The 25,775-nt window shown below is 38.2% G+C and overlaps 1 protein-coding gene across 1 annotated transcript in view; it reads left to right on the top strand.

Moving 5' to 3' along the window:
* The first annotated feature begins 2,090 nt into the window (after positions 1-2,090).
* apol (apolipoprotein L) overlaps positions 2,091-25,775 on the top strand; it is a 64,738-nt gene continuing 41,053 nt past the window's right edge. The window contains exon 1 of the mRNA XM_039685771.2: positions 2,091-2,394. Within this exon, the coding sequence (XP_039541705.1) occupies positions 2,384-2,394 (11 nt within the window). The 5' untranslated portion in view covers positions 2,091-2,383. The remainder of the gene's footprint in view (positions 2,395-25,775) is intronic.

The following is a 25,775-nucleotide window of genomic DNA, read 5'->3' as shown; positions in this document are numbered from 1 at the left end:
ATGAATGTATCATGTTTACAAGACTATGATGAAATATTGAACTTCAAATTCAATGTGTTGTTTTAAAACAATTGTGGTGCAATGCTTTCGTGTAGTTGTTTAACAGCGCCCTCGTGTGGACTGCATTTTACAGGTCAGTATTGTCTTATACCATATACCGTCCACTTCCCGGGGGGGGGGGGGGGGGGGGGGTGTTTTTTTCTTTTTTTTTGTAATAGCGTGTAAAGTAGTACAGTACGAACTTTCCTTCATCTCGTCCATTGCCCTCTTCACTCCCTACCCTCCTGAATTCCGTGTGTCATCATAATCACGTGACTGACGTGGTGAATGGCCTGGCTGCCCACTGCTACCAGTGTGTGTGTCCACATTTTGCAGTGTTCATGTGTTCACTACTCCCTTCTCTTAATGTGTGGGCACTAGCTTGGATGGGTTGTGCAGAGGACAAATTGCGAGTATGGGTTATACTTGGCCGTTGTGCCATTTCACACAATTAGATTTTGCTCCAAATTCGGTACAGCTGCTTATATGACCATATGTGTGGATTTATTAATTTATCTTAAATTAAAAGAAAATACAGGAACACTTTATTATAAGGTTAATAAGTCAGTTAATGTATTAACTAACATTAACGAACAATGAGCAATACATTTGTTACAGTATTTATTATTTTTTGTTAATGTTAGCTGTAAGGGGTGAATTCTGGAATAATGTATATCTGTTATGAGTGATCATAATCAATAATACTTTATATGGAAAAAGAATTTTCTTTTCAAGATGTTTCCAACTCTAACTTTGAACCAATGATTTGATTTTTTATATATATATATATATATATATATGTGTGACCATTTTTGTGGCCTTATTTCAGAAACTTTCATTTTTAACATATTGATTTCAATTAATTTAACATATTGTTAAATTGAACAAAAAACATCATCTTTAAAATATATATTTAAATATCACAACATATCGGTAAATAAATAAAAAATATAACAAAAAAAAATCTCTGAAAAAAACCCCCACATCTCTCCAAAAAATACGTTAATACAAAATAAACTCATGGCGCCTGTGTGGAGAAGGCTCCTTTTTCTCTTTGGGCTCTTGCAGCCCTCTTCCCTCCACGGTCACGTGCGCCAGTAAACCACTTCCCCAGCGCCATTTCCACTTCTTTGCGGTTAACATTTTGAGTCATTGCATTACTCTTCAGTGCACCTAAAAACAAAGGAGCATAGGTCAATTTAGCAAGATTCTTTTTTGCTCTAACTTGCAACTCTTCGAATCATTCAGTCATGTAATGAAGTTCATCTCGAACTTGAAGTCACAGCTAGCAGTTGCACTTTCCGAATGAACTGTTAACGTTTTGAGCGCGAAACAAGGCCTTTGCATACAGGCCCCTGAAATATGTCCAAAGAACTGCCTGACCAAATAACAATTAAATTCAGTAAAATTCGTAAATTAAAGGGAATCTGAGAGAATTAACAAACATTAACTGCTTTGCTGGCTTCATTATGAATGAGCCTAATTAGGTGGTGTGTGCATAAAAGACAGAGGTGGAAAGAGAACTGAAAGTCCGTACTCAACACTGTTACATTGCTAAAATATTACTCTATTGCAAGTACTGGTGTTTGAGAAATACTGTACACTTTTAACCACAGATATCCCCGTCACTTCTCCAGACTAGGGCTGGATGTTTTCCTTTACCAAAAGTTAATTTGTTATTTCATTGAAGTGTCAGTGTGATTTATTGATACACCATAATAGTATCAGTGATAGGCTACTGGCCTTTATTCATAAAAAAAGATGCCATTATTTGTCTTATTCATGTTTTTTTTTATGGAATATTTTACATATTTATTTATGTTGATATCTGTGCTATTTATGTGGCCTGCCTCTGCCATCTAGCTCATAACTCCGAAAACGTGGAACCCAATATCCCTGAGTGTAGACATTTTTGCTTATAGTGCCCTCGCGTGGATGTGGATAAACACATTATCCCAAAAAGGCATGTGTGCTGCGGAATGTCAGACTGAGTCATCACCATCAGGCTACATCCATACAATGCGCCATTCATATTGTCAAGGGCCGCTGGGGACGTGACGACCGAAAACAACATGAGAAAGTGTTTTTCATGAGAGTAGCCTCACTGTTGAGAGTGTAGGCTATTTGACCGGTTATTAACGCACAATTCTTTTGAACCCTTTTTTGAACCCCTCTGTGCTGCGGGGCGGAGCAAGAAAACAGAGAAAAGAAAGCGAAACTTAAACCTCCGTCCGGAGTCCGGAGCGAAAACAAAAGATTTTCCTCTTGCTTTCTCAACTCAGTTGGACAAGTTTCATCACCAAAGCTTACGATCAGCATCAGTAGACTACTCTGAAATACTACAATGGACACCAGGTGGGTACATTTAGTATTTGTTATCATTTTGTATCATCTTTTTGCCTTAATTTATAATTACACAAAGTAACGTCCAAAATAAAGTCATGTCAGTATGTAATCAAACTGAAAAAAGAAATCTAATTCTATTTTCAACGTCAATTAAGAACAATAGGCTCTAAACTGTTTGTTGAAGTTAAGGAATCAAACACAATTATCTTCAGATGAAATCACAAAACAACAGTCGAAAATGCAGAAAAACAAGTTTGCAATTTTGTATCTTTCCATCAGTTTTGTTTGGGTGCGGGAATTTAATGTGCTTATAAGATCTTAATACAGAGTTCCATAACCTATGGTTGTGTAGTACTCTAAAATCTGCGGGTTTTTTTGTGTTTTGCTTCTGTTGAATTATATTTGCATTGTTGTGTAACTTCTGGGTTAAGTTTCACAATTTTGCAAAACTACTCAGCCTGCTGGTTTATGTAGCTAACCCAATGCTGGTTTGCCAAACTGTATTAAACCGGACCACTTTCAGACTATGGTAATAACAGTAAATTATCCATATTTACATGCTAACCGTAAACCTAATCCTAACCCTAATCCTACTCAACAATAGCAAGTGACGTCACTTGCAGAGAAAGCGCAGGTGATTTAGTGAATGTCTGATATAGTGCAAGTGCAAGTCTGCAGCCAGACGCTATTGAATACCTCTGCCATACTTACATTGTTGAATATAATGGCGTTTGACGGAAGGTGAGGCTGTAATCTGACAAAAGAGACAGAAAGCATTTTTCTTTTTTAATATAGCAAACACAATATATTGTCATCTGTTAAACTATACAATTCACATACTGCTACCAGTTTTCTTCTTCCCACAAATGCCAACCACTGAGTCTACTGCTCCTGCCACTTCCTTATGTTGTTACTTCCCATCAAATACATTTATTTTATATAGACTATTTGTGTGATCTCCATTCATTTCCAAAATAGACATGTTTTATCAATATCAGGGTGGCCGTGGGTCATTAAAAAGTATTAAAAAGTCTTAAATCAATTTTCCTAAAAATAAGGCCTTAAAAAGTATTAAATTGTTTTAAATTCAGATTTGGATAGGTCTTAAATATGTTAGTCATGTCACCGCAAAGATGCAGGCAAAGGCAATCGTTCTGCCAGCCAGGTCAAATATTTTCTACAAGGTAACGTAACGTAACCTGTGTGTGAGACACGCGGGTGCGATCAAACAGTGGAGTCATGATAAACATCCATCATTTGTTCATACAGGACGAGGACAACATTCAGTCTGCAAAGTGTTTACTTATATTTGTGTAGCAAAACATTTATCCAACCCCTGTTTGAAACAGTCCGTGTGTTGTAACGTCTGTCAGAGTTTGAGGTACCAGAAGAAGAATAGGAAAGATGGTTGTTCCATGAGTCCTTTTATAGTTGCTTTCTTTCAGTTAAGCACACTCTTCATATACATGTCGAAAGAGCGGATGTTAACAGGTTAAAGAAAACACTCTGTAAAACGCTACAAATCAAAGTGGAAGTAAACGCATTATATCAAAACAACAGCCCGCGATAGATCGGTCATCTTCTTCCTCTTTGCGCGAGCATTCTCACTCTCACTGAGCGTGCACGCATGCTACGTTCACACCGGACGCGAATCGCGCGTCAAATTCGCGCCTGACGCGTCTAGTTTGACGCTTGACCACTAGTGTTAATTCGCGTGTCTTTACAACTTAATACTATTTCTAGATATGGAATGAATAACATTCAATACAAAATGAACATGTCTCCTATATAGAAATAATGTTTTAAGTGATGAAACATTTGCTTTGTTGTGCATAATCCCACCATGCATTTAGTCATATTACCAAAATAATTTATTGAAGCATCCAGACACTTCACCACGTGAGCAAGCAGCTAGGCTCCTGATTGGTTAACGCGGCGCGAATTCACGCCAAAGTTCAGATTTTTCAACTCGGGCGGCAGACGCGAATTCGCGTCAAACGCGTGAATGCACAACGCTCAATTCGCGCCATTCGCGCCAACTTGACGCGCGAATGAGGCGTATTCGCGTCTTCCGCGCCGCGCTCCACGCCTCCAGAGCTAAGATATTGAGATCCTGCGTAGCATTTATGCCATTATAAATATCTCAATATCTCAGCTCTGGAAGGGTTTAGAGCCTCCATTTTTGCACTCAGGTCTAAGTCCCATGGCCCTCTATCAGAATCCAGAGTTTCAAGAAGATCAGAGCAACTAAAAATTTCGACCCGGAAAAAAAACGACAGTGTTACCCCTTTCGTTTTTTTTGTTTTTTTTTTGTGCGAAAAAATAAGTTTCTCCAATCTTCTTGAAACTCTGGATTCTGATAGAGGGCCATGAGACTTAAACCTGGAAGGGTCTAGAGCCTCCATTTTTGCACTCAGGTCTAAGTCTCATGGCCCTCTATCAGAATCCAGAGTTTTGAGAAGATTGGAGAAACTTTTTTTTCGCCCCAGCTCCAATCTTCTCAAAACTCTGGATTCTGATAGGGCCATGAGACTTAGACCTGAGTGCAAAAATGGAGGCTCTAGACCCTTCCAGAGCTGAGATATTGAGATCCCACCATAGCATTATGCTATTATAAATATCTCAATATCTCAGCTCTGGAAGGGTCTAGAGCCTCCATTTTTGCACTCAGGACTAAGTCCCATGGCCCTCCATCAGAATCCAGAGTTTCTCAAAATATCAGAGAAACTCAAAATTTCGACCCCTTAAAAAAACGACAGTGGTACCCCTGTCGTTTTTTTTCTGGGGCGAAAAAAAAGTTTCTCCAATCTTCTCAAAACTCTGGATTCTGATAGAGGGCCATGAGACTTAGACCTGAGTGCAAAAATGGAGGCTCTAGACCCTTCCAGAGCTGAGATATTGAGATCCCACATAGCATTATGTTATTATAAATATCTCAATATCTCAGCTCTGAAAGGGTCTAGAGCCTCCATTTTTGCACATTTAGGACTAAGTCCCATGGCCATCTATCAGAATCCAGAGTTTCAAGAAGATCAGAGCAACTAAAAATTTCGACACGGAAAAAAAACGACAGAGTTACCCCTTTCGTTTTTTTGTTTTTTTTGTGCGAAAAAATAAGTTTCTCCAATCTTCTCAAAACTCTGGATTCTGATAGAGGGCCATGGGACTTAGAACTGAGTGCAAAAATGGAGGCTCTAGACCGTTCCAGAGCTGAGATATTGAGATCCCACGTAGCATTATGCCATTATAAATATCTCAATATCTCAGCTCTGGAAGGGTCTAGAGCCTCCATTTTTGCACTCAGGTCTAAGTCTCATGGCCCTCTATCAGAATACAGAGTTTCAAGAATATCAGAGAAACTCAAAATTTCGACCCCTTAAAAAACGACAGTGGTACCCCTGTTGTTGTTTTTTTCTGGGGCGAAAAAAAAGTTTCTCCAATCTTCTCAAAACTCTGGATTATTATAGAGGGCCATGAGACTTAGACCTGAGTGCATTATGCCATTATAAATATCTCAATATCTCAGCTCTGGAAGGGTCTAGAGCCTCCATTTTTGCACTCAGGTCAAAGTCTCGTGGCCCTCTATCAGAATCCAGAGTTTTGAGAAGATTGGAGAAAGTTAATTTTTCGCCCGAAAACGAAAAAAAAAAAACGAAAGGGGTAACACTGTCGTTTTTTTTTTTTGGGGTCGAAATTTTGAATTTCGATATCTCATCTCTGGAAGGGTCTAGATCCTCCATTTTTGCACTCAGGTCAAAGTCTCACAGCCCTCTATCATAATCCAGAGTTTTGAGAAGATTGGAGAAACTTAATTTTTCGCCCGAAAACGAAAAAAACCCCGAAAGGGGTAACACTGTGGGGTTTTTTTCAGGTCGAATTTTTTAATTTTGATATCTCAGCTCTGGAAGGGTCTAGAGCCTCCATTTTTGCACGCAGGTCAAAGTCTCGTGGCCCTCTATCAGAATCCAGAGTTTTGAGAAGATTGGAGAAACTTAATTTTTCGCCCAAAAACAAAAAAAACGAAAGGGGTAACACTGTCGTTTTTTTTTTTGGGTCGAAATTTTGAATTTCGATATCTCAGCTCTGGAAGGGTCTAGAGCCTCCATTTTTGCACTCAGGTCAAAGTCTCGTGCCCCTCTATCAGAATCCAGAGTTTTGAGAACATTGGAGAAACTTAATTTTTCGCCCAAAAACGAAAAAAAAAAAACGAAAGGGGTAACACTGTCGTTTTTTTTTTTGGGTCGAAATTTTGAATTTCGATATCTCAGCTCTGGAAGGGTCTAGAGCCTCCATTTTTGCACTCAGGTCAAAGTCTCGTGGCCCTCTATCAGAATCCAGAGTTTTGAGAACATTGGAGAAACTTAATTTTTCGTCCGAAAACGAAAAAAAACGAAAGGGGTAACACTGTGGTTTTTATTTTTGGGTCGAAATTTTTAATTTTTATATCTCAGCTCTGGGAAGGGTCTAGATCATCCATTTTTGCACTCAGGTCAAAGTCTCGCAGCCCTCTATAAGAATCCAGAGTTTTGAGAAGATTGGAGAAACGTAATTTTTCGCCCAAAAATAAAAAAAAAAAACCGAAAGGGGTAACACTGTCGTTTTTTTTGGGGGGGTCGAAATTTTGAATTTCGATATCTCAGCTCTGGAAGGGTCTATATCCTCCATTTTTGCACTTAGGTCAAAGTCTCACAGCCCTCTATCATAATCCAGAGTTTGAGAAGAATGGAGAAACTTAATTTTTCGCCCGAAAACGAAAAAAAAAACGAAAGGGGTAACACTGTCGTTTTTTTTTCGGGTCGAAATTTTGAATTTTGATATCTCAGCTCTGGAAGGGTCTAGAGCCTCCATTTTTGCACTCAGGTCAAAGTCTCACAGCCCTCTATCAGAATCCAAAGTTTTGAGAAGATTGGAGAAACTTAATTTTTCGCCCGAAAATGAAAAAAAACGAAAGGGGTAGTAACACTGTCGTTTTTTTTTCGGGTCGAAATTTTGAGTTTCGATATCTCAGCTCTGGAAGGGTCTAGAGCCTCCATTTTTGCACTCAGGTCAAAGTCTCGTGGCCCTCTATAAGAATCCAGAGTTTTGAGAAGATTGGAGAAACTTAATTTTTCGCCCGAAAATGAAAAAAAACGAAAGGGGTAACACTGTGGGTTTTTTTTTTTTGGGTCGAAATTTTGAATTTCGATATCTCAGCTCTAGAAGGGTCTAGAGCCACCATTTTTGCACTCAGGTCAAAGTCTCGTGGCCCTCTATCAGAATCCAGAGTTTTGAGAAGATTGGAGAAACTTAATTTTTCGCCCAAAAATGAAAAAAAAACAAAAGGGGTAACACTGTCGTTTTTTTTCGGGTCGAAATTTTGAAGTTTGATATCTCAGCTCTGGAAGGGTCTAGATCATCCATTTTTGCACTCAGGTCAAAGTCTCACAGCCCTCTATAAGAATCCAGAGTTTTGAGAAGATTGGAGAAACTTAATTTTTCGCCCAAAAATGAAAAAAAACGAAAGGGGTAACACTGTCGTTTTTTTTCGGGTCGAAATTTTGAAGTTTGATATCTCAGCTCTGGAAGGGTCTAGATCATCCATTTTGCACTCAGGTCAAAGTCTCACAGCCCTCTATAAGAATCCAGAGTTTTGAGAAGATTGGAGAAACTTAATTTTTCGCCCAAAAATGAAAAAAAAAAACGAAAGGGGTAACACTGTCGTTTTTTTTTTCGGGTCGAAATTTTGAGTTTCGATATCTCAGCTCTAGAAGGGTCTAGAGCCTCCATTTTTGCACTCAGGTCAAAGTCTCACAGCCCTCTATCAGAACCCAGAGTTTTAAGAAGATTGGAGAAACTTAATTTTTGCCCAAAAAAAAAAAAAAAAACGAAAGGGATAACACTGTCGTTTTTTTTTTCCGGTCGAAATTTTTAATTTTGATATCTCAGCTCTGGAAGGGTCTAGATCATCCATTTTTGCACTCAGGTCAAAGTCTCACAGCCCTCTATCAGAATCCAGAGTTTTGAGAAGATTGGAGAAACTTAATTTTTTGCCCAAAAATGAAAAAAAACGAAAGGGGTAACACTGTCGGTTTTTTTTTCGGGTCGAAATTTTGAGTTTCGATATCTCAGCTCTGGAAGGGTCTAGAGCCTCCATTTTTGCACTCAGGTCAAAGTCTCGTGGCCCTCTATCAGAATCTAGAGTTTTGAGAATATTGGAGAAACTTAATTTTTCGCCCAAAAATGAAAAAAAACGAAAGGGTTTTTTTTTTCGGGTCGAAATTTTGAGTTTCGATATCTCAGCTCTGGAAGAGTCTAGAGCCTCCATTTTTGCACTCAGGTCAAAGTCTCGTGGCCCTCTATAAGAATCCAGAGTTTTGAGAAGATTGGAGAAACTTAATTTTTCGCCCAAAAATGAAAAAAAACGAAAGGGGTAGTAACACTGTCGTTTTTTTTTCGGGTCGAAATTTTGAGTTTCGATATCTCAGCTCTGGAAGGGTCTAGAGCCTCCATTTTTGCACTCAGGTCAAAGTCTCGTGGCCCTCTATAAGAATCCAGAGTTTTGAGAAGATTGGAGAAACTTAATTTTTCGCCCGAAAACGAAAAAAAAACGAAAGGGGTAACACTGTCGTTTTTTTGGGGGGGTCGAAATTTTGAGTTTTGATATCTCAGCTCTGGAAGGGTCTAGATCATCCATTTTTGCACTCAGGTCAAAGTCTCAAAGCCCTCTATCATAATCCAGAGTTTTGAGAAGATTGGAGAAACTTAATTTTTTGCCCGAAAACGAAAAAAACAAAAGGGGTAACATTGTCGTTTTTTTTTCGGGTCGAAATTTTGAATTTCTATATCTCAGCTCTGGAAGGGTCTAGATCATCCATTTTTGCACTCAGGTCAAAGTCTCGTGCCCCTCTATCAGAATCCAGAGTTTTGAGAAGATTGGAGAAATTTAATTTTTCGCCCAAAAATGAAAAAAAAACGAAAGGGGTAACACTGTCGTTTTTTTTTTCGGGTCGAAATTTTGAGTTTCGATATCTCAGCTCTGGAAGGGTCTAGAGCCTCCATTTTTGCACTCAGGTCAAAGTCTCGTGGCCCTCTATAAGAATCCAGAGTTTTGAGAAGATTGGAGAAACTTAATTTTTCGCCCAAAAATGAAAAAAAAACAAAAGGGGTAACACTGTCGTTTTTTTTCGGGTCGAAATTTTGAAGTTTGATATCTCAGCTCTGGAAGGGTCTAGATCATCCATTTTTGCACTCAGGTCAAAGTCTCACAGCCCTCTATAAGAATCCAGAGTTTTGAGAAGATTGGAGAAACTTAATTTTTCGCCCAAAAATGAAAAAAAACGAAAGGGGTAACACTGTCGTTTTTTTTCGGGTCGAAATTTTGAAGTTTGATATCTCAGCTCTGGAAGGGTCTAGATCATCCATTTTGCACTCAGGTCAAAGTCTCACAGCCCTCTATAAGAATCCAGAGTTTTGAGAAGATTGGAGAAACTTAATTTTTCGCCCAAAAATGAAAAAAAAAAAACGAAAGGGGTAACACTGTCGTTTTTTTTTTCGGGTCGAAATTTTGAGTTTCGATATCTCAGCTCTAGAAGGGTCTAGAGCCTCCATTTTTGCACTCAGGTCAAAGTCTCACAGCCCTCTATCAGAACCCAGAGTTTTGAGAAGATTGGAGAAACTTAATTTTTGCCCAAAAATAAAAAAAAAAACGAAAGGGATAACACTGTCGTTTTTTTTTTCCGGTCGAAATTTTTAATTTTGATATCTCAGCTCTGGAAGGGTCTAGATCATCCATTTTTGCACTCAGGTCAAAGTCTCACAGCCCTCTATCAGAATCCAGAGTTTTGAGAAGATTGGAGAAACTTAATTTTTTGCCCAAAAATGAAAAAAAAAAAACGAAAGGGGTAACACTGTCGTTTTTTTTTTCGGGTCGAAATTTTGAGTTTCGATATCTCAGCTCTGGAAGGGTCTAGAGCCTCCATTTTTGCACTCAGGTCAAAGTCTCGTGGCTCTCTATCAGAATCTAGAGTTTTGAGAATATTGGAGAAACTTAATTTTTCGCCCAAAAATGAAAAAAAACGAAAGGGTTTTTTTTTTCGGGTCGAAATTTTGAGTTTCGATATCTCAGCTCTGGAAGAGTCTAGAGCCTCCATTTTTGCACTCAGGTCAAAGTCTCGTGGCCCTCTATAAGAATCCAGAGTTTTGAGAAGATTGGAGAAACTTAATTTTTCGCCCAAAAATGAAAAAAAACGAAAGGGGTAACACTGTCGTTTTTTTTTCGGGTCGAAATTTTGAATTTTGATATCTCAGCTTTGGAAGGGTCTAGATCATCCATTTTTGCACTCAGGTCAAAGTCTCACAGCCCTCTATCAGAATCCAGAGTTTTGAGAAGATTGGAGAAACTTAATTTTTCGCCCAAAAATGAAAAAAAAAACGAAAGGGGTAACACTGTCGTTTTTTTTTTCGGGTCGAAATTTTGAATTTTGATATCTCAGCTTTGGAAGTGTCTAGAGCCTCCATTTTTGCACTCAGGTCAAAGTCTCGTGGCCCTCTATCAGAATCCAGAGTTTTGAGAAGATTGGAGAAACTTAATTTTTCGCCCAAAAATGAAAAAAAACGAAAGAGGTAACACTGTCGTTTATTTTTTTCGGGTCGAAATTTTGAATTTTGATATCTCAGATCTGGAAGTGTCTAGATCATCCATTGTTGCACTAAGGTCAAAGTCTCGTGGCCCTCTATCAGAATCCAGAGTTTTGAGAAGATTGGAGAAACTTAATTTTTCGCCCAAAAATGAAAAAACAAAACAAAAGGGGTAACACTGTCGTTTTTTTTTCGGGTCGAAATTTTGAAGTTTCATATCTCAGCTCTGGAAGGGTCTAGATCATCCATTTTTGCACTCAGGTCAAAGTCTCACAGCCCTCTATAAGAATCCAGAGTTTTGAGAAGATTGGAGAAACTTAATTTTTCACCCAAAAATGAAAAAAAACGAAAGGGGTAACACTGTCGTTTTTTTTTTCGGGTCGAAATTTTGAGTTTCGATATCTCAGCTTTGGAAGGGTCTAGAGCCTCCATTTTTGCACTCAGGTCAAAGTCTCGTGGCCCTCTATAAGAATCCAGAGTTTTGAGAAGATTGGAGAAACTTAATTTTTCGCCCAAAAACAAAAAAAAAACAAAAGGGGTAACACTGTCGTTTTTTTTCGGGTCGAAATTTTGAAGTTTGATATCTCAGCTCTGGAAGGGTCTAGATCATCCATTTTGCACTCAGGTCAAAGTCTCACAGCCCTCTATAAGAATCCAGAGTTTTGAGAAGATTGGAGAAACTTAATTTTTCGCCCAAAAATGAAAAAAAAAAAACGAAAGGGGTAACACTGTCGTTTTTTTTTTCGGGTCGAAATTTTGAGTTTCGATATCTCAGCTCTAGAAGGGTCTAGAGCCTCCATTTTTGCACTCAGGTCAAAGTCTCACAGCCCTCTATCAGAACCCAGAGTTTTGAGAAGATTGGAGAAACTTAATTTTTGCCCAAAAAAAAAAAAAAAAAACGAAAGGGATAACACTGTCGTTTTTTTTTTCCGGTCGAAATTTTTAATTTTGATATCTCAGCTTTGGAAGGGTCTAGATCATCCATTTTTGCACTCAGGTCAATGTCTCACAGCCCTCTATCAGAATCCAGAGTTTTGAGAAGATTGGAGAAACTTAATTTTTCGCCCAAAAATGAAAAAAAAACGAAAGGGGTAACACTGTCGTTTTTTTTTTTCGGGTCGAAATTTTGAATTTTGATATCTCAGCTTTGGAAGTGTCTAGAGCCTCCATTTTTGCACTCAGGTCAAAGTCTCGTGGCCCTCTATCAGAATCCAGAGTTTTGAGAAGATTGGAGAAACTTAATTTTTCGCCCAAAAATGAAAAAAAACGAAAGGGGTAACACTGTCGTTTTTTTTTTCGGGTCGAAATTTTGAATTTTGATATCTCAGATCTGGAAGTGTCTAGATCATCCATTGTTGCACTAAGGTCAAAGTCTCGTGGCCCTCTATCAGAATCCAGAGTTTTGAGAAGATTGGAGAAACTTAATTTTTCGCCCAAAAATGAAAAAACAAAACAAAAGGGGTAACACTGTCGTTTTTTTTTCGGGTCGAAATTTTGAAGTTTCATATCTCAGCTCTGGAAGGGTCTAGATCATCCATTTTTGCACTCAGGTCAAAGTCTCACAGCCCTCTATAAGAATCCAGAGTTTTGAGAAGATTGGAGAAACTTAATTTTTCACCCAAAAATGAAAAAAAACGAAAGGGGTAACACTGTCGTTTTTTTTTTCGGGTCGAAATTTTGAGTTTCGATATCTCAGCTTTGGAAGGGTCTAGAGCCTCCATTTTTGCACTCAGGTCAAAGTCTCGTGGCCCTCTATCAGAATCCAGAATTTAGAGAAGATTGGAGAAACTTAATTTTTCGACCAAAAATGAAAAAAAATTAAAGGGGTAACACTGTCGTTTTTTTTTTTCGGGTCGAAATTTTGAGTTTCGATATCTCAGCTCTGGAAGGGTCTAGAGCCTCCATTTTTGCACTCAGGTCAAAGTCTCGTGGCCCTCTATCATAATCTAGAGTTTTGAGAAGATTGGAGAAACTTAATTTTTCGCCCAAAATGAAAAAAAACGAAAGGGGTAACACTGTCGTTTTTTTTTTCGGGTCGAAATTTTGAATTTTGATATCTCAGCTCTGGAAGTGTCTAGATCACCCATTGTTGCACTAAGGTCAAAGTCTCGTGGCCCTCTATCAGAATCCAGAGTTTTGAGAAGATTGGAGAAACTTAATTTTTCGCCCAAAAATGAAAAAAACGAAAGGGGTAACACTGTCGTTTTTTTTTCGGGTCGAAATTTTGAAGTTTGATGTCTCAGCTCTGGAAGGGTCTAGAGCCTCCATTTTTGCACTCAGGTCAAAGTCTCGTGGCCCTCTATCAGAATCCAGAGTTTTGAGAAGATTGGAGAAACGTAATTTTTCTCCCAAAAATGAAAAAAAAAAACAAAAGGGGTAACACTGTCGTTTTTTTTTTCTTGTCGAAATTTTGAAGTTTGATATCTCAGCTCTGGAAGGGTCTAGATCATCCATTTTTGCACTCAGGTCAAAGTCTCACAGCCCTCTATAAGAATCCAGAGATTTGAGAAGATTGGAGAAACTTAATTTTTCGCCCAAAAATGAAAAAAAAAAACGAAAGGGGTAACACTGTCGTTTTTTTTTTCGGGTCGAAATTTTGAATTTTGATATCTCAGCTTTGGAAGGGTCTAGATCATCCATTTTTGCACTCAGGTCAAAGTCTCACAGCCCTCTATCAGAATCCAGAGTTTTGAGAAGATTGGAGAAACTTAATTTTTCGCCCAAAAATGAAAAAAAAAAACGAAAGGGGTAACACTGTCGTTTTTTTTTTCGGGTCGAAATTTTGAGTTTCGATATCTCAGCTCTAGAAGGGTCTAGAGCCTCCATTTTTGCACTCAGGTCAAAGTCTCACAGCCCTCTATCAGAACCCAGAGTTTTAAGAAGATTGGAGAAACTTAATTTTTGCCCAAAAAAAAAAAAAAAAACGAAAGGGATAACACTGTCGTTTTTTTTTTCCGGTCGAAATTTTTAATTTTGATATCTCAGCTCTGGAAGGGTCTAGATCATCCATTTTTGCACTCAGGTCAAAGTCTCACAGCCCTCTATCAGAATCCAGAGTTTTGAGAAGATTGGAGAAACTTAATTTTTTGCCCAAAAATGAAAAAAAACGAAAGGGGTAACACTGTCGGTTTTTTTTTCGGGTCGAAATTTTGAGTTTCGATATCTCAGCTCTGGAAGGGTCTAGAGCCTCCATTTTTGCACTCAGGTCAAAGTCTCGTGGCCCTCTATCAGAATCTAGAGTTTTGAGAATATTGGAGAAACTTATTTTTTGCCCAAAAATGAAAAAAAACGAAAGGGGTAACACTGTCGGTTTTTTTTTCGGGTCGAAATTTTGAGTTTCGATATCTCAGCTCTGGAAGGGTCTAGAGCCTCCATTTTTGCACTCAGGTCAAAGTCTCGTGGCCCTCTATCAGAATCTAGAGTTTTGAGAATATTGGAGAAACTTAATTTTTCGCCCAAAAATGAAAAAAAACGAAAGGGTTTTTTTTTTCGGGTCGAAATTTTGAGTTTCGATATCTCAGCTCTGGAAGAGTCTAGAGCCTCCATTTTTGCACTCAGGTCAAAGTCTCGTGGCCCTCTATAAGAATCCAGAGTTTTGAGAAGATTGGAGAAACTTAATTTTTCGCCCAAAAATGAAAAAAAACGAAAGGGGTAGTAACACTGTCGTTTTTTTTTCGGGTCGAAATTTTGAGTTTCGATATCTCAGCTCTGGAAGGGTCTAGAGCCTCCATTTTTGCACTCAGGTCAAAGTCTCGTGGCCCTCTATAAGAATCCAGAGTTTTGAGAAGATTGGAGAAACTTAATTTTTCGCCCGAAAACGAAAAAAAAACGAAAGGGGTAACACTGTCGTTTTTTTGGGGGGGTCGAAATTTTGAGTTTTGATATCTCAGCTCTGGAAGGGTCTAGATCATCCATTTTTGCACTCAGGTCAAAGTCTCAAAGCCCTCTATCATAATCCAGAGTTTTGAGAAGATTGGAGAAACTTAATTTTTTGCCCGAAAACGAAAAAAACAAAAGGGGTAACATTGTCGTTTTTTTTTCGGGTCGAAATTTTGAATTTCTATATCTCAGCTCTGGAAGGGTCTAGATCATCCATTTTTGCACTCAGGTCAAAGTCTCGTGCCCCTCTATCAGAATCCAGAGTTTTGAGAAGATTGGAGAAATTTAATTTTTCGCCCAAAAATGAAAAAAAAACGAAAGGGGTAACACTGTCGTTTTTTTTTTCGGGTCGAAATTTTGAGTTTCGATATCTCAGCTCTGGAAGGGTCTAGAGCCTCCATTTTTGCACTCAGGTCAAAGTCTCGTGGCCCTCTATAAGAATCCAGAGTTTTGAGAAGATTGGAGAAACTTAATTTTTCGCCCAAAAATGAAAAAAAAACAAAAGGGGTAACACTGTCGTTTTTTTTCGGGTCGAAATTTTGAAGTTTGATATCTCAGCTCTGGAAGGGTCTAGATCATCCATTTTTGCACTCAGGTCAAAGTCTCACAGCCCTCTATAAGAATCCAGAGTTTTGAGAAGATTGGAGAAACTTAATTTTTCGCCCAAAAATGAAAAAAAACGAAAGGGGTAACACTGTCGTTTTTTTTCGGGTCGAAATTTTGAAGTTTGATATCTCAGCTCTGGAAGGGTCTAGATCATCCATTTTGCACTCAGGTCAAAGTCTCACAGCCCTCTATAAGAATCCAGAGTTTTGAGAAGATTGGAGAAACTTAATTTTTCGCCCAAAAATGAAAAAAAAAAAACGAAAGGGGTAACACTGTCGTTTTTTTTTTCGGGTCGAAATTTTGAGTTTCGATATCTCAGCTCTAGAAGGGTCTAGAGCCTCCATTTTTGCACTCAGGTCAAAGTCTCACAGCCCTCTATCAGAACCCAGAGTTTTGAGAAGATTGGAGAAACTTAATTTTTGCCCAAAAATAAAAAAAAAACGAAAGGGATAACACTGTCGTTTTTTTTTTCCGGTCGAAATTTTTAATTTTGATATCTCAGCTCTGGAAGGGTCTAGATCATCCATTTTTGCACTCAGGTCAAAGTCTCACAGCCCTCTATCAGAATCCAGAGTTTTGAGAAGATTGGAGAAACTTAATTTTTTGCCCAAAAATGAAAAAAAAAAAACGAAAGGGGTAACACTGTCGTTTTTTTTTTCGGGTCGAAATTTTGAGTTTCGATATCTCAGCTCTGGAAGGGTCTAGAGCCTCCATTTTTGCACTCAGGTCAAAGTCTCGTGGCTCTCTATCAGAATCTAGAGTTTTGAGAATATTGGAGAAACTTAATTTTTCGCCCAAAAATGAAAAAAAACGAAAGGGTTTTTTTTTTCGGGTCGAAATTTTGAGTTTCGATATCTCAGCTCTGGAAGAGTCTAGAGCCTCCATTTTTGCACTCAGGTCAAAGTCTCGTGGCCCTCTATAAGAATCCAGAGTTTTGAGAAGATTGGAGAAACTTAATTTTTCGCCCAAAAATGAAAAAAAACGAAAGGGGTAACACTGTCGTTTTTTTTTCGGGTCGAAATTTTGAATTTTGATATCTCAGCTTTGGAAGGGTCTAGATCATCCATTTTTGCACTCAGGTCAAAGTCTCACAGCCCTCTATCAGAATCCAGAGTTTTGAGAAGATTGGAGAAACTTAATTTTTCGCCCAAAAATGAAAAAAAAAACGAAAGGGGTAACACTGTCGTTTTTTTTTTCGGGTCGAAATTTTGAATTTTGATATCTCAGCTTTGGAAGTGTCTAGAGCCTCCATTTTTGCACTCAGGTCAAAGTCTCGTGGCCCTCTATCAGAATCCAGAGTTTTGAGAAGATTGGAGAAACTTAATTTTTCGCCCAAAAATGAAAAAAAAAACGAAAGGGGTAACACTGTCGTTTATTTTTTTCGGGTCGAAATTTTGAATTTTGATATCTCAGATCTGGAAGTGTCTAGATCATCCATTGTTGCACTAAGGTCAAAGTCTCGTGGCCCTCTATCAGAATCCAGAGTTTTGAGAAGATTTGAGAAACTTAATTTTTCGCCCAAAAATGAAAAAACAAAACAAAAGGGGTAACACTGTCGTTTTTTTTTCGGGTCGAAATTTTGAAGTTTCATATCTCAGCTCTGGAAGGGTCTAGATCATCCATTTTTGCACTCAGGTCAAAGTCTCACAGCCCTCTATAAGAATCCAGAGTTTTGAGAAGATTGGAGAAACTTAATTTTTCACCCAAAAATGAAAAAAAACGAAAGGGGTAACACTGTCGTTTTTTTTTTCGGGTCGAAATTTTGAGTTTCGATATCTCAGCTTTGGAAGGGTCTAGAGCCTCCATTTTTGCACTCAGGTCAAAGTCTCGTGGCCCTCTATAAGAATCCAGAGTTTTGAGAAGATTGGAGAAACTTAATTTTTCGCCCAAAAACAAAAAAAAAACAAAAGGGGTAACACTGTCGTTTTTTTTCGGGTCGAAATTTTGAAGTTTGATATCTCAGCTCTGGAAGGGTCTAGATCATCCATTTTTGCACTCAGGTCAAAGTCTCACAGCCCTCTATAAGAATCCAGAGTTTTGAGAAGATTGGAGAAACTTAATTTTTCGCCCAAAAATGAAAAAAAACGAAAGGGGTAACACTGTCGTTTTTTTTCGGGTCGAAATTTTGAAGTTTGATATCTCAGCTCTGGAAGGGTCTAGATCATCCATTTTGCACTCAGGTCAAAGTCTCACAGCCCTCTATAAGAATCCAGAGTTTTGAGAAGATTGGAGAAACTTAATTTTTCGCCCAAAAATGAAAAAAAAAAACGAAAGGGGTAACACTGTCGTTTTTTTTTTCGGGTCGAAATTTTGAGTTTCGATATCTCAGCTCTAGAAGGGTCTAGAGCCTCCATTTTTGCACTCAGGTCAAAGTCTCACAGCCCTCTATCAGAACCCAGAGTTTTGAGAAGATTGGAGAAACTTAATTTTTGCCCAAAAATAAAAAAAAAAACGAAAGGGATAACACTGTCGTTTTTTTTTTCCGGTCGAAATTTTTAATTTTGATATCTCAGCTTTGGAAGGGTCTAGATCATCCATTTTTGCACTCAGGTCAATGTCTCACAGCCCTCTATCAGAATCCAGAGTTTTGAGAAGATTGGAGAAACTTAATTTTTCGCCCAAAAATGAAAAAAAAACGAAAGGGGTAACACTGTCGTTTTTTTTTTCGGGTCGAAATTTTGAATTTTGATATCTCAGCTTTGGAAGTGTCTAGAGCCTCCATTTTTGCACTCAGGTCAAAGTCTCGTGGCCCTCTATCAGAATCCAGAGTTTTGAGAAGATTGGAGAAACTTAATTTTTCGCCCAAAAATGAAAAAAAACGAAAGGGGTAACACTGTCGTTTTTTTTTTCGGGTCGAAATTTTGAATTTTGATATCTCAGATCTGGAAGTGTCTAGATCATCCATTGTTGCACTAAGTTCAAAGTCTCGTGGCCCTCTATCAGAATCCAGAGTTTTGAGAAGATTGGAGAAACTTAATTTTTCGCCCAAAAATGAAAAAACAAAACAAAAGGGGTAACACTGTCGTTTTTTTTTCGGGTCGAAATTTTGAAGTTTCATATCTCAGCTCTGGAAGGGTCTAGATCATCCATTTTTGCACTCAGGTCAAAGTCTCACAGCCCTCTATAAGAATCCAGAGTTTTGAGAAGATTGGAGAAACTTAATTTTTCACCCAAAAATGAAAAAAAACGAAAGGGGTAACACTGTCGTTTTTTTTTTCGGGTCGAAATTTTGAGTTTCGATATCTCAGCTTTGGAAGGGTCTAGAGCCTCCATTTTTGCACTCAGGTCAAAGTCTCGTGGCCCTCTATCAGAATCCAGAATTTAGAGAAGATTGGAGAAACTTAATTTTTCGACCAAAAATGAAAAAAAATTAAAGGGGTAACACTGTCGTTTTTTTTTTCGGGTCGAAATTTTGAGTTTCGATATCTCAGCTCTGGAAGGGTCTAGAGCCTCCATTTTTGCACTCAGGTCAAAGTCTCGTGGCCCTCTATCATAATCTAGAGTTTTGAGAAGATTGGAGAAACTTAATTTTTCGCCCAAAATGAAAAAAAACGAAAGGGGTAACACTGTCGTTTTTTTTTTCGGGTCGAAATTTTGAATTTTGATATCTCAGCTCTGGAAGTGTCTAGATCACCCATTGTTGCACTAAGGTCAAAGTCTCGTGGCCCTCTATCAGAATCCAGAGTTTTGAGAAGATTGGAGAAACTTAATTTTTCGCCCAAAAATGAAAAAAACGAAAGGGGTAACACTGTCGTTTTTTTTTCGGGTCGAAATTTTGAAGTTTGATGTCTCAGCTCTGGAAGGGTCTAGAGCCTCCATTTTTGCACTCAGGTCAAAGTCTCGTGGCCCTCTATCAGAATCCAGAGTTTTGAGAAGATTGGAGAAACGTAATTTTTCTCCCAAAAATGAAAAAAAAACAAAAGGGGTAACACTGTCGTTTTTTTTTTCTTGTCGAAATTTTGAAGTTTGATATCTCAGCTCTGGAAGGGTCTAGATCATCCATTTTTGCACTCAGGTCAAAGTCTCACAGCCCTCTATAAGAATCCAGAGATTTGAGAAGATTGGAGAAACTTAATTTTTCGCCCAAAAATGAAAAAAAAAAACGAAAGGGGTAACACTGTCGTTTTTTTTTTCGGGTCGAAATTTTGAATTTTGATATCTCAGCTTTGGAAGGGTCTAGATCATCCATTTTTGCACTCAGGTCAAAGTCTCACAGCCCTCTATCAGAATCCAGAGTTTTGAGAAGATTGGAGAAACTTAATTTTTCGCCGAAAATGAAAAAAAACAAAAGGGGTAACACTGTCGTTTTTTTTTTCGGGTCGAAATTTTGAATTTTGATATCTCAGCTTTGGAAGGGTCTAGATCATCCATTTTTGCACTCAGGTCAAAGTCTCACAGCCCTCTATCAGAATCCAGAGTTTTGAGAAGATTGGAGAAACTTAATTTTTCGCCGAAAATGAAAAAAAACAAAAGGGGTAACACTGTCGTTTTTTTTTTCGGGTCGAAATTTTGAAGTTTGATGTCTCAGCTCTGGAAGGGTCTAGATCATCCATTTTTGCACTCAGGTCAAAGTCTCACAGCCCTCTATAAGAATCCAGAGTTTTGAGAAGATTGGAGAAACTTAATTTTTAGCCCAAAAATGAAAAAAAAAACGAAAGGGGTAACAGTGTCGTTTTTTTTTTCGGGTCGAAATTTTGAGTTTCGATATCTCAGCTCTGGAAGGGTCTAGAGCCTCCATTTTTGCACTCAGGTCAAAGTCTCGTGGCCCTCTATCAGAATCCAGAATTTAGAGAAGATTGGAGAAACTTAATTTTTCGACCAAAAATGAAAAAAAAACGAAAGGGGTAACACTGTCGTTTTTTTTTTCGGGTCGAAATTTTGAGTTTCGATATCTCAGCTCTGGAAGGGTCTAGAGCCTCCATTTTTGCACTCAGGTCAAAGTCTCGTGGCCCTCTATCAGAATCTAGAGTTTTGAGAAGATTGGAGAAACTTAATTTTTCGCCCAAAATGAAAAAAAACGAAAGGGGTAACACTGTCGTTTTTTTTTTTCGGGTCGAAATTTTGAATTTTGATATCTCAGCTCTGGAAGTGTCTAGATCATCCATTGTTGCACTAAGGTCAAAGTCTCGTGGCCCTCTATCAGAATCCAGAGTTTTAAAAAGATTGGAGAAACTTAATTTTTCGCCCAAAAATGAAAAAAACGAAAGGGGTAACACTGTCGGTTTTTTTTCGGGTCGAAATTTTGAAGTTTGATGTCTCAGCTCTGGAAGGATCTAGAGCCTCCATTTTTGCACTCAGGTCAAAGTCTCGTGGCCCTCTATCAGAATCCAGAGTTTTGAGAAGATTGGAGAAACGTAATTTTTCTCCCAAAAATGAAAAAAAAAACAAAAGGGGTAACACTGTCGTTTTTTTTTTCTTGTCGAAATTTTGAAGTTTGATATCTCAGCTCTGGAAGGGTCTAGATCATCCATTTTTGCACTCAGGTCAAAGTCTCACAGCCCTCTATAAGAATCCAGAGATTTGAGAAGATTGGAGAAACTTAATTTTTCGCCCAAAAATGAAAAAAAAAAAACGAAAGGGGTAACACTGTCGTTTTTTTTTTCGGGTCGAAATTTTGAATTTTGATATCTCAGCTTTGGAAGGGTCTAGATCATCCATTTTTGCACTCAGGTCAAAGTCTCACAGCCCTCTATCAGAATCCAGAGTTTTGAGAAGATTGGAGAAACTTAATTTTTCGCCGAAAATGAAAAAAAACAAAAGGGGTAACACTGTCGTTTTTTTTTTCGGGTCGAAATTTTGAAGTTTGATGTCTCAGCTCTGGAAGGGTCTAGATCATCCATTTTTGCACTCAGGTCAAAGTCTCACAGCCCTCTATAAGAATCCAGAGTTTTGAGAAGATTGGAGAAACTTAATTTTTAGCCCAAAAATGAAAAAAAAAAACGAAAGGGGTAACAGTGTCGTTTTTTTTTTCGGGTCGAAATTTTGAGTTTCGATATCTCAGCTCTGGAAGGGTCTAGAGCCTCCATTTTTGCACTCAGGTCAAAGTCTCGTGGCCCTCTATCAGAATCCAGAATTTAGAGAAGATTGGAGAAACTTAATTTTTCGCCCAAAAATGAAAAAAAAACGAAAGGGGTAACACTGTCGTTTTTTTTTTCGGGTCGAAATTTTGAGTTTCGATATCTCAGCTCTGGAAGGGTCTAGAGCCTCCATTTTTGCACTCAGGTCAAAGTCTCGTGGCCCTCTATCAGAATCTAGAGTTTTGAGAAGATTGGAGAAACTTAATTTTTCGCCCAAAATGAAAAAAAACGAAAGGGGTAACACTGTCGTTTTTTTTTTTCGGGTCGAAATTTTGAATTTTGATATCTCAGCTCTGGAAGTGTCTAGATCATCCATTGTTGCACTAAGGTCAAAGTCTCGTGGCCCTCTATCAGAATCCAGAGTTTTAAAAAGATTGGAGAAACTTAATTTTTCGCCCAAAAATGAAAAAAACGAAAGGGGTAACACTGTCGGTTTTTTTTCGGGTCGAAATTTTGAAGTTTGATGTCTCAGCTCTGGAAGGGTCTAGATCATCCATTTTTGCACTCAGGTCAAAGTCTCACAGCCCTCTATAAGAATCCAGAGTTTTGAGAAGATTGGAGAAACTTAATTTTTCGCCCAAAAATGAAAAACAAAACAAAACGGGTAACACTGTCGTTTTTTTTTTTCGGGTCGAAATTTTGAAGTTTGATATCTCAGCTCTGGAAGGGTCTAGATCATCCATTTTTGCACTCAGGTCAAAGTCTCACAGCCCTCAATAAGAATCCAGAGTTTTGAGAAGATTGGAGAAACTTAATTTTTCGCCCAAAAACAAAAAAACAAAAGGGGTAACACTGTCGTTTTTTTTTCGGGTCGAAATTTTGAAGTTTGATATCTCAGCTCTGGAAGGGTCTAGATCATCCATTTTTGCACTCAGGTCAAAGTCTCACAGCCCTCTATAAGAATCCAGAGTTTTGAGAAGATTGGAGAAACTTAATTTTTCACCCAAAAATGAAAAAAAAACGAAAGGGGTTACACTGTCGTTTTTTTTTTCGGGTCGAAATTTTGAGTTTCGATATCTCAGCTCTGGAAGGGTCTAGAGCCTCCATTTTTGCACTCAGGTCAAAGTCCCACAGCCCTCTATAAGAATCCAGAGATTTGAGAAGATTGGAGAAACTTAATTTTTCGCCCAAAAATGAAAAAAAACGAAAGGGTTTTTTTTTTCGGGTCGAAATTTTGAGTTTCGATATCTCAGCTCTGGAAGAGTCTAGAGCCTTCATTTTTGCACTCAGGTCAAAGTCTCGTGGCCCTCTATAAGAATCCAGAGTTTTGAGAAGATTGGAGAAACTTAATTTTTCGCCCAAAAATGAAAAAAAACGAAAGGGGTAACACTGTCGTTTTTTTTTTTTCGGGTCGAAATTTTGAATTTTGATATCTCAGCTTTGGAAGGGTCTAGATCATCTATTTTTGCACTCAGGTCAAAGTCTCACAGCCCTCTATCAGAATCCAGAGTTTTGAGAAGATTGGAGAAACTTAATTTTTCGCCCAAAAATGAAAAAAAACAAAAGGGGTAACACTGTCGTTTTTTTTTCGGGTCGAAATTTTGAATTTTGATATCTCAGCTTTGGAAGGGTCTAGATCATCCATTTTTTGCACTCAGGTCAAAGTCTCACAGCCCTCTATCAGAATCCAGAGTTTTGAGAAGATTGGAGAAACTTAATTTTTCGCCCAAAAATGAAAAAAAACGAAAGGGGTAACACTGTCGTTTTTTTTTCGGGTCGAAATTTTGAGTTTCGATATCTCAGCTCTGGAAGGGTCTAGAGCCTCCATTTTTGCACTCAGGTCAAAGTCTCGTGGCCCTCTATCAGAATCTAGAGTTTTGAGAAGATTGGAGAAACTTAATTTTTCGCCGAAAATGAAAAAAAACGAAAGGGGTAACACTGTCGGGTTTTTTTCGGGTCGAAATTTTGAATTTTGATATCTCAGCTCTGGAAGTGTCTAGATCATCCATTGTTGCACTAAGGTCAAAGTCTCGTGGCCCTCTATCAGAATCCAGAGTTTTGAGAAGATTGGAGAAACTTAATTTTTCGCCCAAAAATGAAAAAAAACGAAAGGGGTAACACTGTCGTTTTTTTTTTCGGTTCGAAATTTTGAGTTTCGATGTCTCAGCTCTGGAAGGGTCTAGAGCCTCCATTTTTGCACTCAGGTCAAAGTCTCGTGGCCCTCTATCAGAATCCAGAGTTTTGAGAAGATTGGAGAAACTTAATTTCTCGCCCAAAATGAAAAAAAAAACGAAAGGGGTAACACTGTCGTTTTTTTTTTCGGGTCGAAATTTTGAATTTTAATATCTCAGCTCTGGAAGTGTCTAGATCATCCATTGTTGCACTAAGGTCAAAGTCTCGTGGCCCTCTATCAGAATCCAGAGTTTTGAGAAGATTGGAGAAACTTAATTTTTCGCCCAAAAATGAAAAAAACGAAAGGGGTAACACTGTCGTTTTTTTTTTTCGGGTCGAAATTTTGAAGTTTGATGTCTCAACTCTGGAAGGGTCTAGAGCCTCCATTTTTGCACTCAGGTCAAAGTCTCACAGCCCTCTATAAGAATCCAGAGTTTTGAGAAGATTGGAGAAACTTAATTTTTCGCCCAAAAATGAAAAAAACAAAAGGGGTAACACTGTCGTTTTTTTTTCGGGTCGAAATTTTGAAGTTTGATATCTCAGCTCTGGAAGGGTCTAGATCATCCATTTTTGCACTCAGGTCAAAGTCTCACAGCCCTCTATAAGAATCCAGAGTTTTGAGAAGATTGGAGAAACTTAATTTTTCGCCCAAAAATGAAAAAAAAACAAAAGGGGTAACACTGTCGTTTTTTTTTTCGGGTCGAAATTTTGAAGTTTCATATCTCAGCTCTGGAAGGGTCTAGATCATCCATTTTTGCACTCAGGTCAAAGTCTCACAGCCCTCTATAAGAATCCAGAGTTTTGAGAAGATTGGAGAAACTTAATTTTTCGCCCAAAAACAAAAAAAAACAAAAGGGGTAACACTGTCGTTTTTTTTTTCGGGTCGAAATTTTGAAGTTTTATATCTCAGCTCTGGAAGGGTCTAGATCATCCATTTTTGCACTCAGGTCAAAGTCTCACATCCCTCTATAAGAATCCAGAGTTTTGAGAAGATTGGAGAAACTTAATTTTTCGCCCAAAAATGAAAAAAAAAACGAAAGGGGTAACACTGTCGTTTTTTTTTCGGGTCGAAATTTTGAGTTTCGATATCTCAGCTCTGGAAGGGTCTAGAGCCTCCATTTTTGCACTCAGGTCAAAGTCTCGTGGCCCTCTATCAGAATCCAGAGTTTTGAGAAGATTGGAGAAACTTAATTTTTCGCCCAAAATAAAAAAAAAACGAAAGGGGTAACACTGTCGTTTTTTTTTCGGGTCGAAATTTTGAAGTTTGATGTCTCAGCTCTGGAAGGGTCTAGATCATCCATTTTTGCACTCAGGTCAAAGTCTCACAGCCCTCTATAAGAATCCAGAGTTTTGAGAAGATTGGAGAAACTTAATTTTTCGCCCAAAAATGAAAAAAACAAAAGGGGTAACACTGTCGTTTTTTTTTTCGGGTCGAAATTTTGAAGTTTCATATCTCAGCTTTGGAAGGGTCTAGATCATCCATTTTTGCACTCAGGTCAAATTCTCACAGCCCTCTATAAGAATCCAGAGTTTTGAGAAGATTGGAGAAACTTAATTTTTCGCCCAAAAATGAAAAAAAAACAAAAGGGGTAACACTGTCGTTTTTTTTTTCGGGTCGAAATTTTGAAGTTTGATATCTCAGCTCTGGAAGGGTCTAGATCATCCATTTTTGCACTCAGGTCAAAGTCTCACAGCCCTCTATAAGAATCCAGAGTTTTGAGAAGATTGGAGAAACTTAATTTTTCGCCGAAAATGAAAAAAAACGAAAGGGGTAACACTGTCGTTTTTTTTTCGGGTCGGAATTTTGAATTTTGATATCTCAGCTCTGGAAGGGTCTAGATCATCCATTTTTGCACTCAGGTCAAAGTCTCACAGCCCTCTATAAGAATCCAGAGTTTTGAGAAGATTGCAGAAACTTAATTTTTCGCCCAAAAATGAAAAAAAACAAAAGGGGTAACACTGTCGTTTTTTTTTTCGGGTCGAAATTTTGAAGTTTGATATCTCAGCTCTGGAAGGGTCTAGATCATCCATTTTTGCACTCAGGTCAAAGTCTCACAGCCCTCTATCAGAATCCAGAGTTTTGAGAAGATTGGAGAAACT

This window comes from Pimephales promelas, chromosome 3 (assembly GCF_988280905.1).
Source record: "Pimephales promelas chromosome 3, fPimPro1.hap1.1, whole genome shotgun sequence".
Taxonomy (NCBI): domain Eukaryota; kingdom Metazoa; phylum Chordata; class Actinopteri; order Cypriniformes; family Leuciscidae; genus Pimephales; species Pimephales promelas.
Note: the sequence above shows the minus strand (reverse complement) of the source record. Positions and strands in the feature narration are given on the sequence as shown.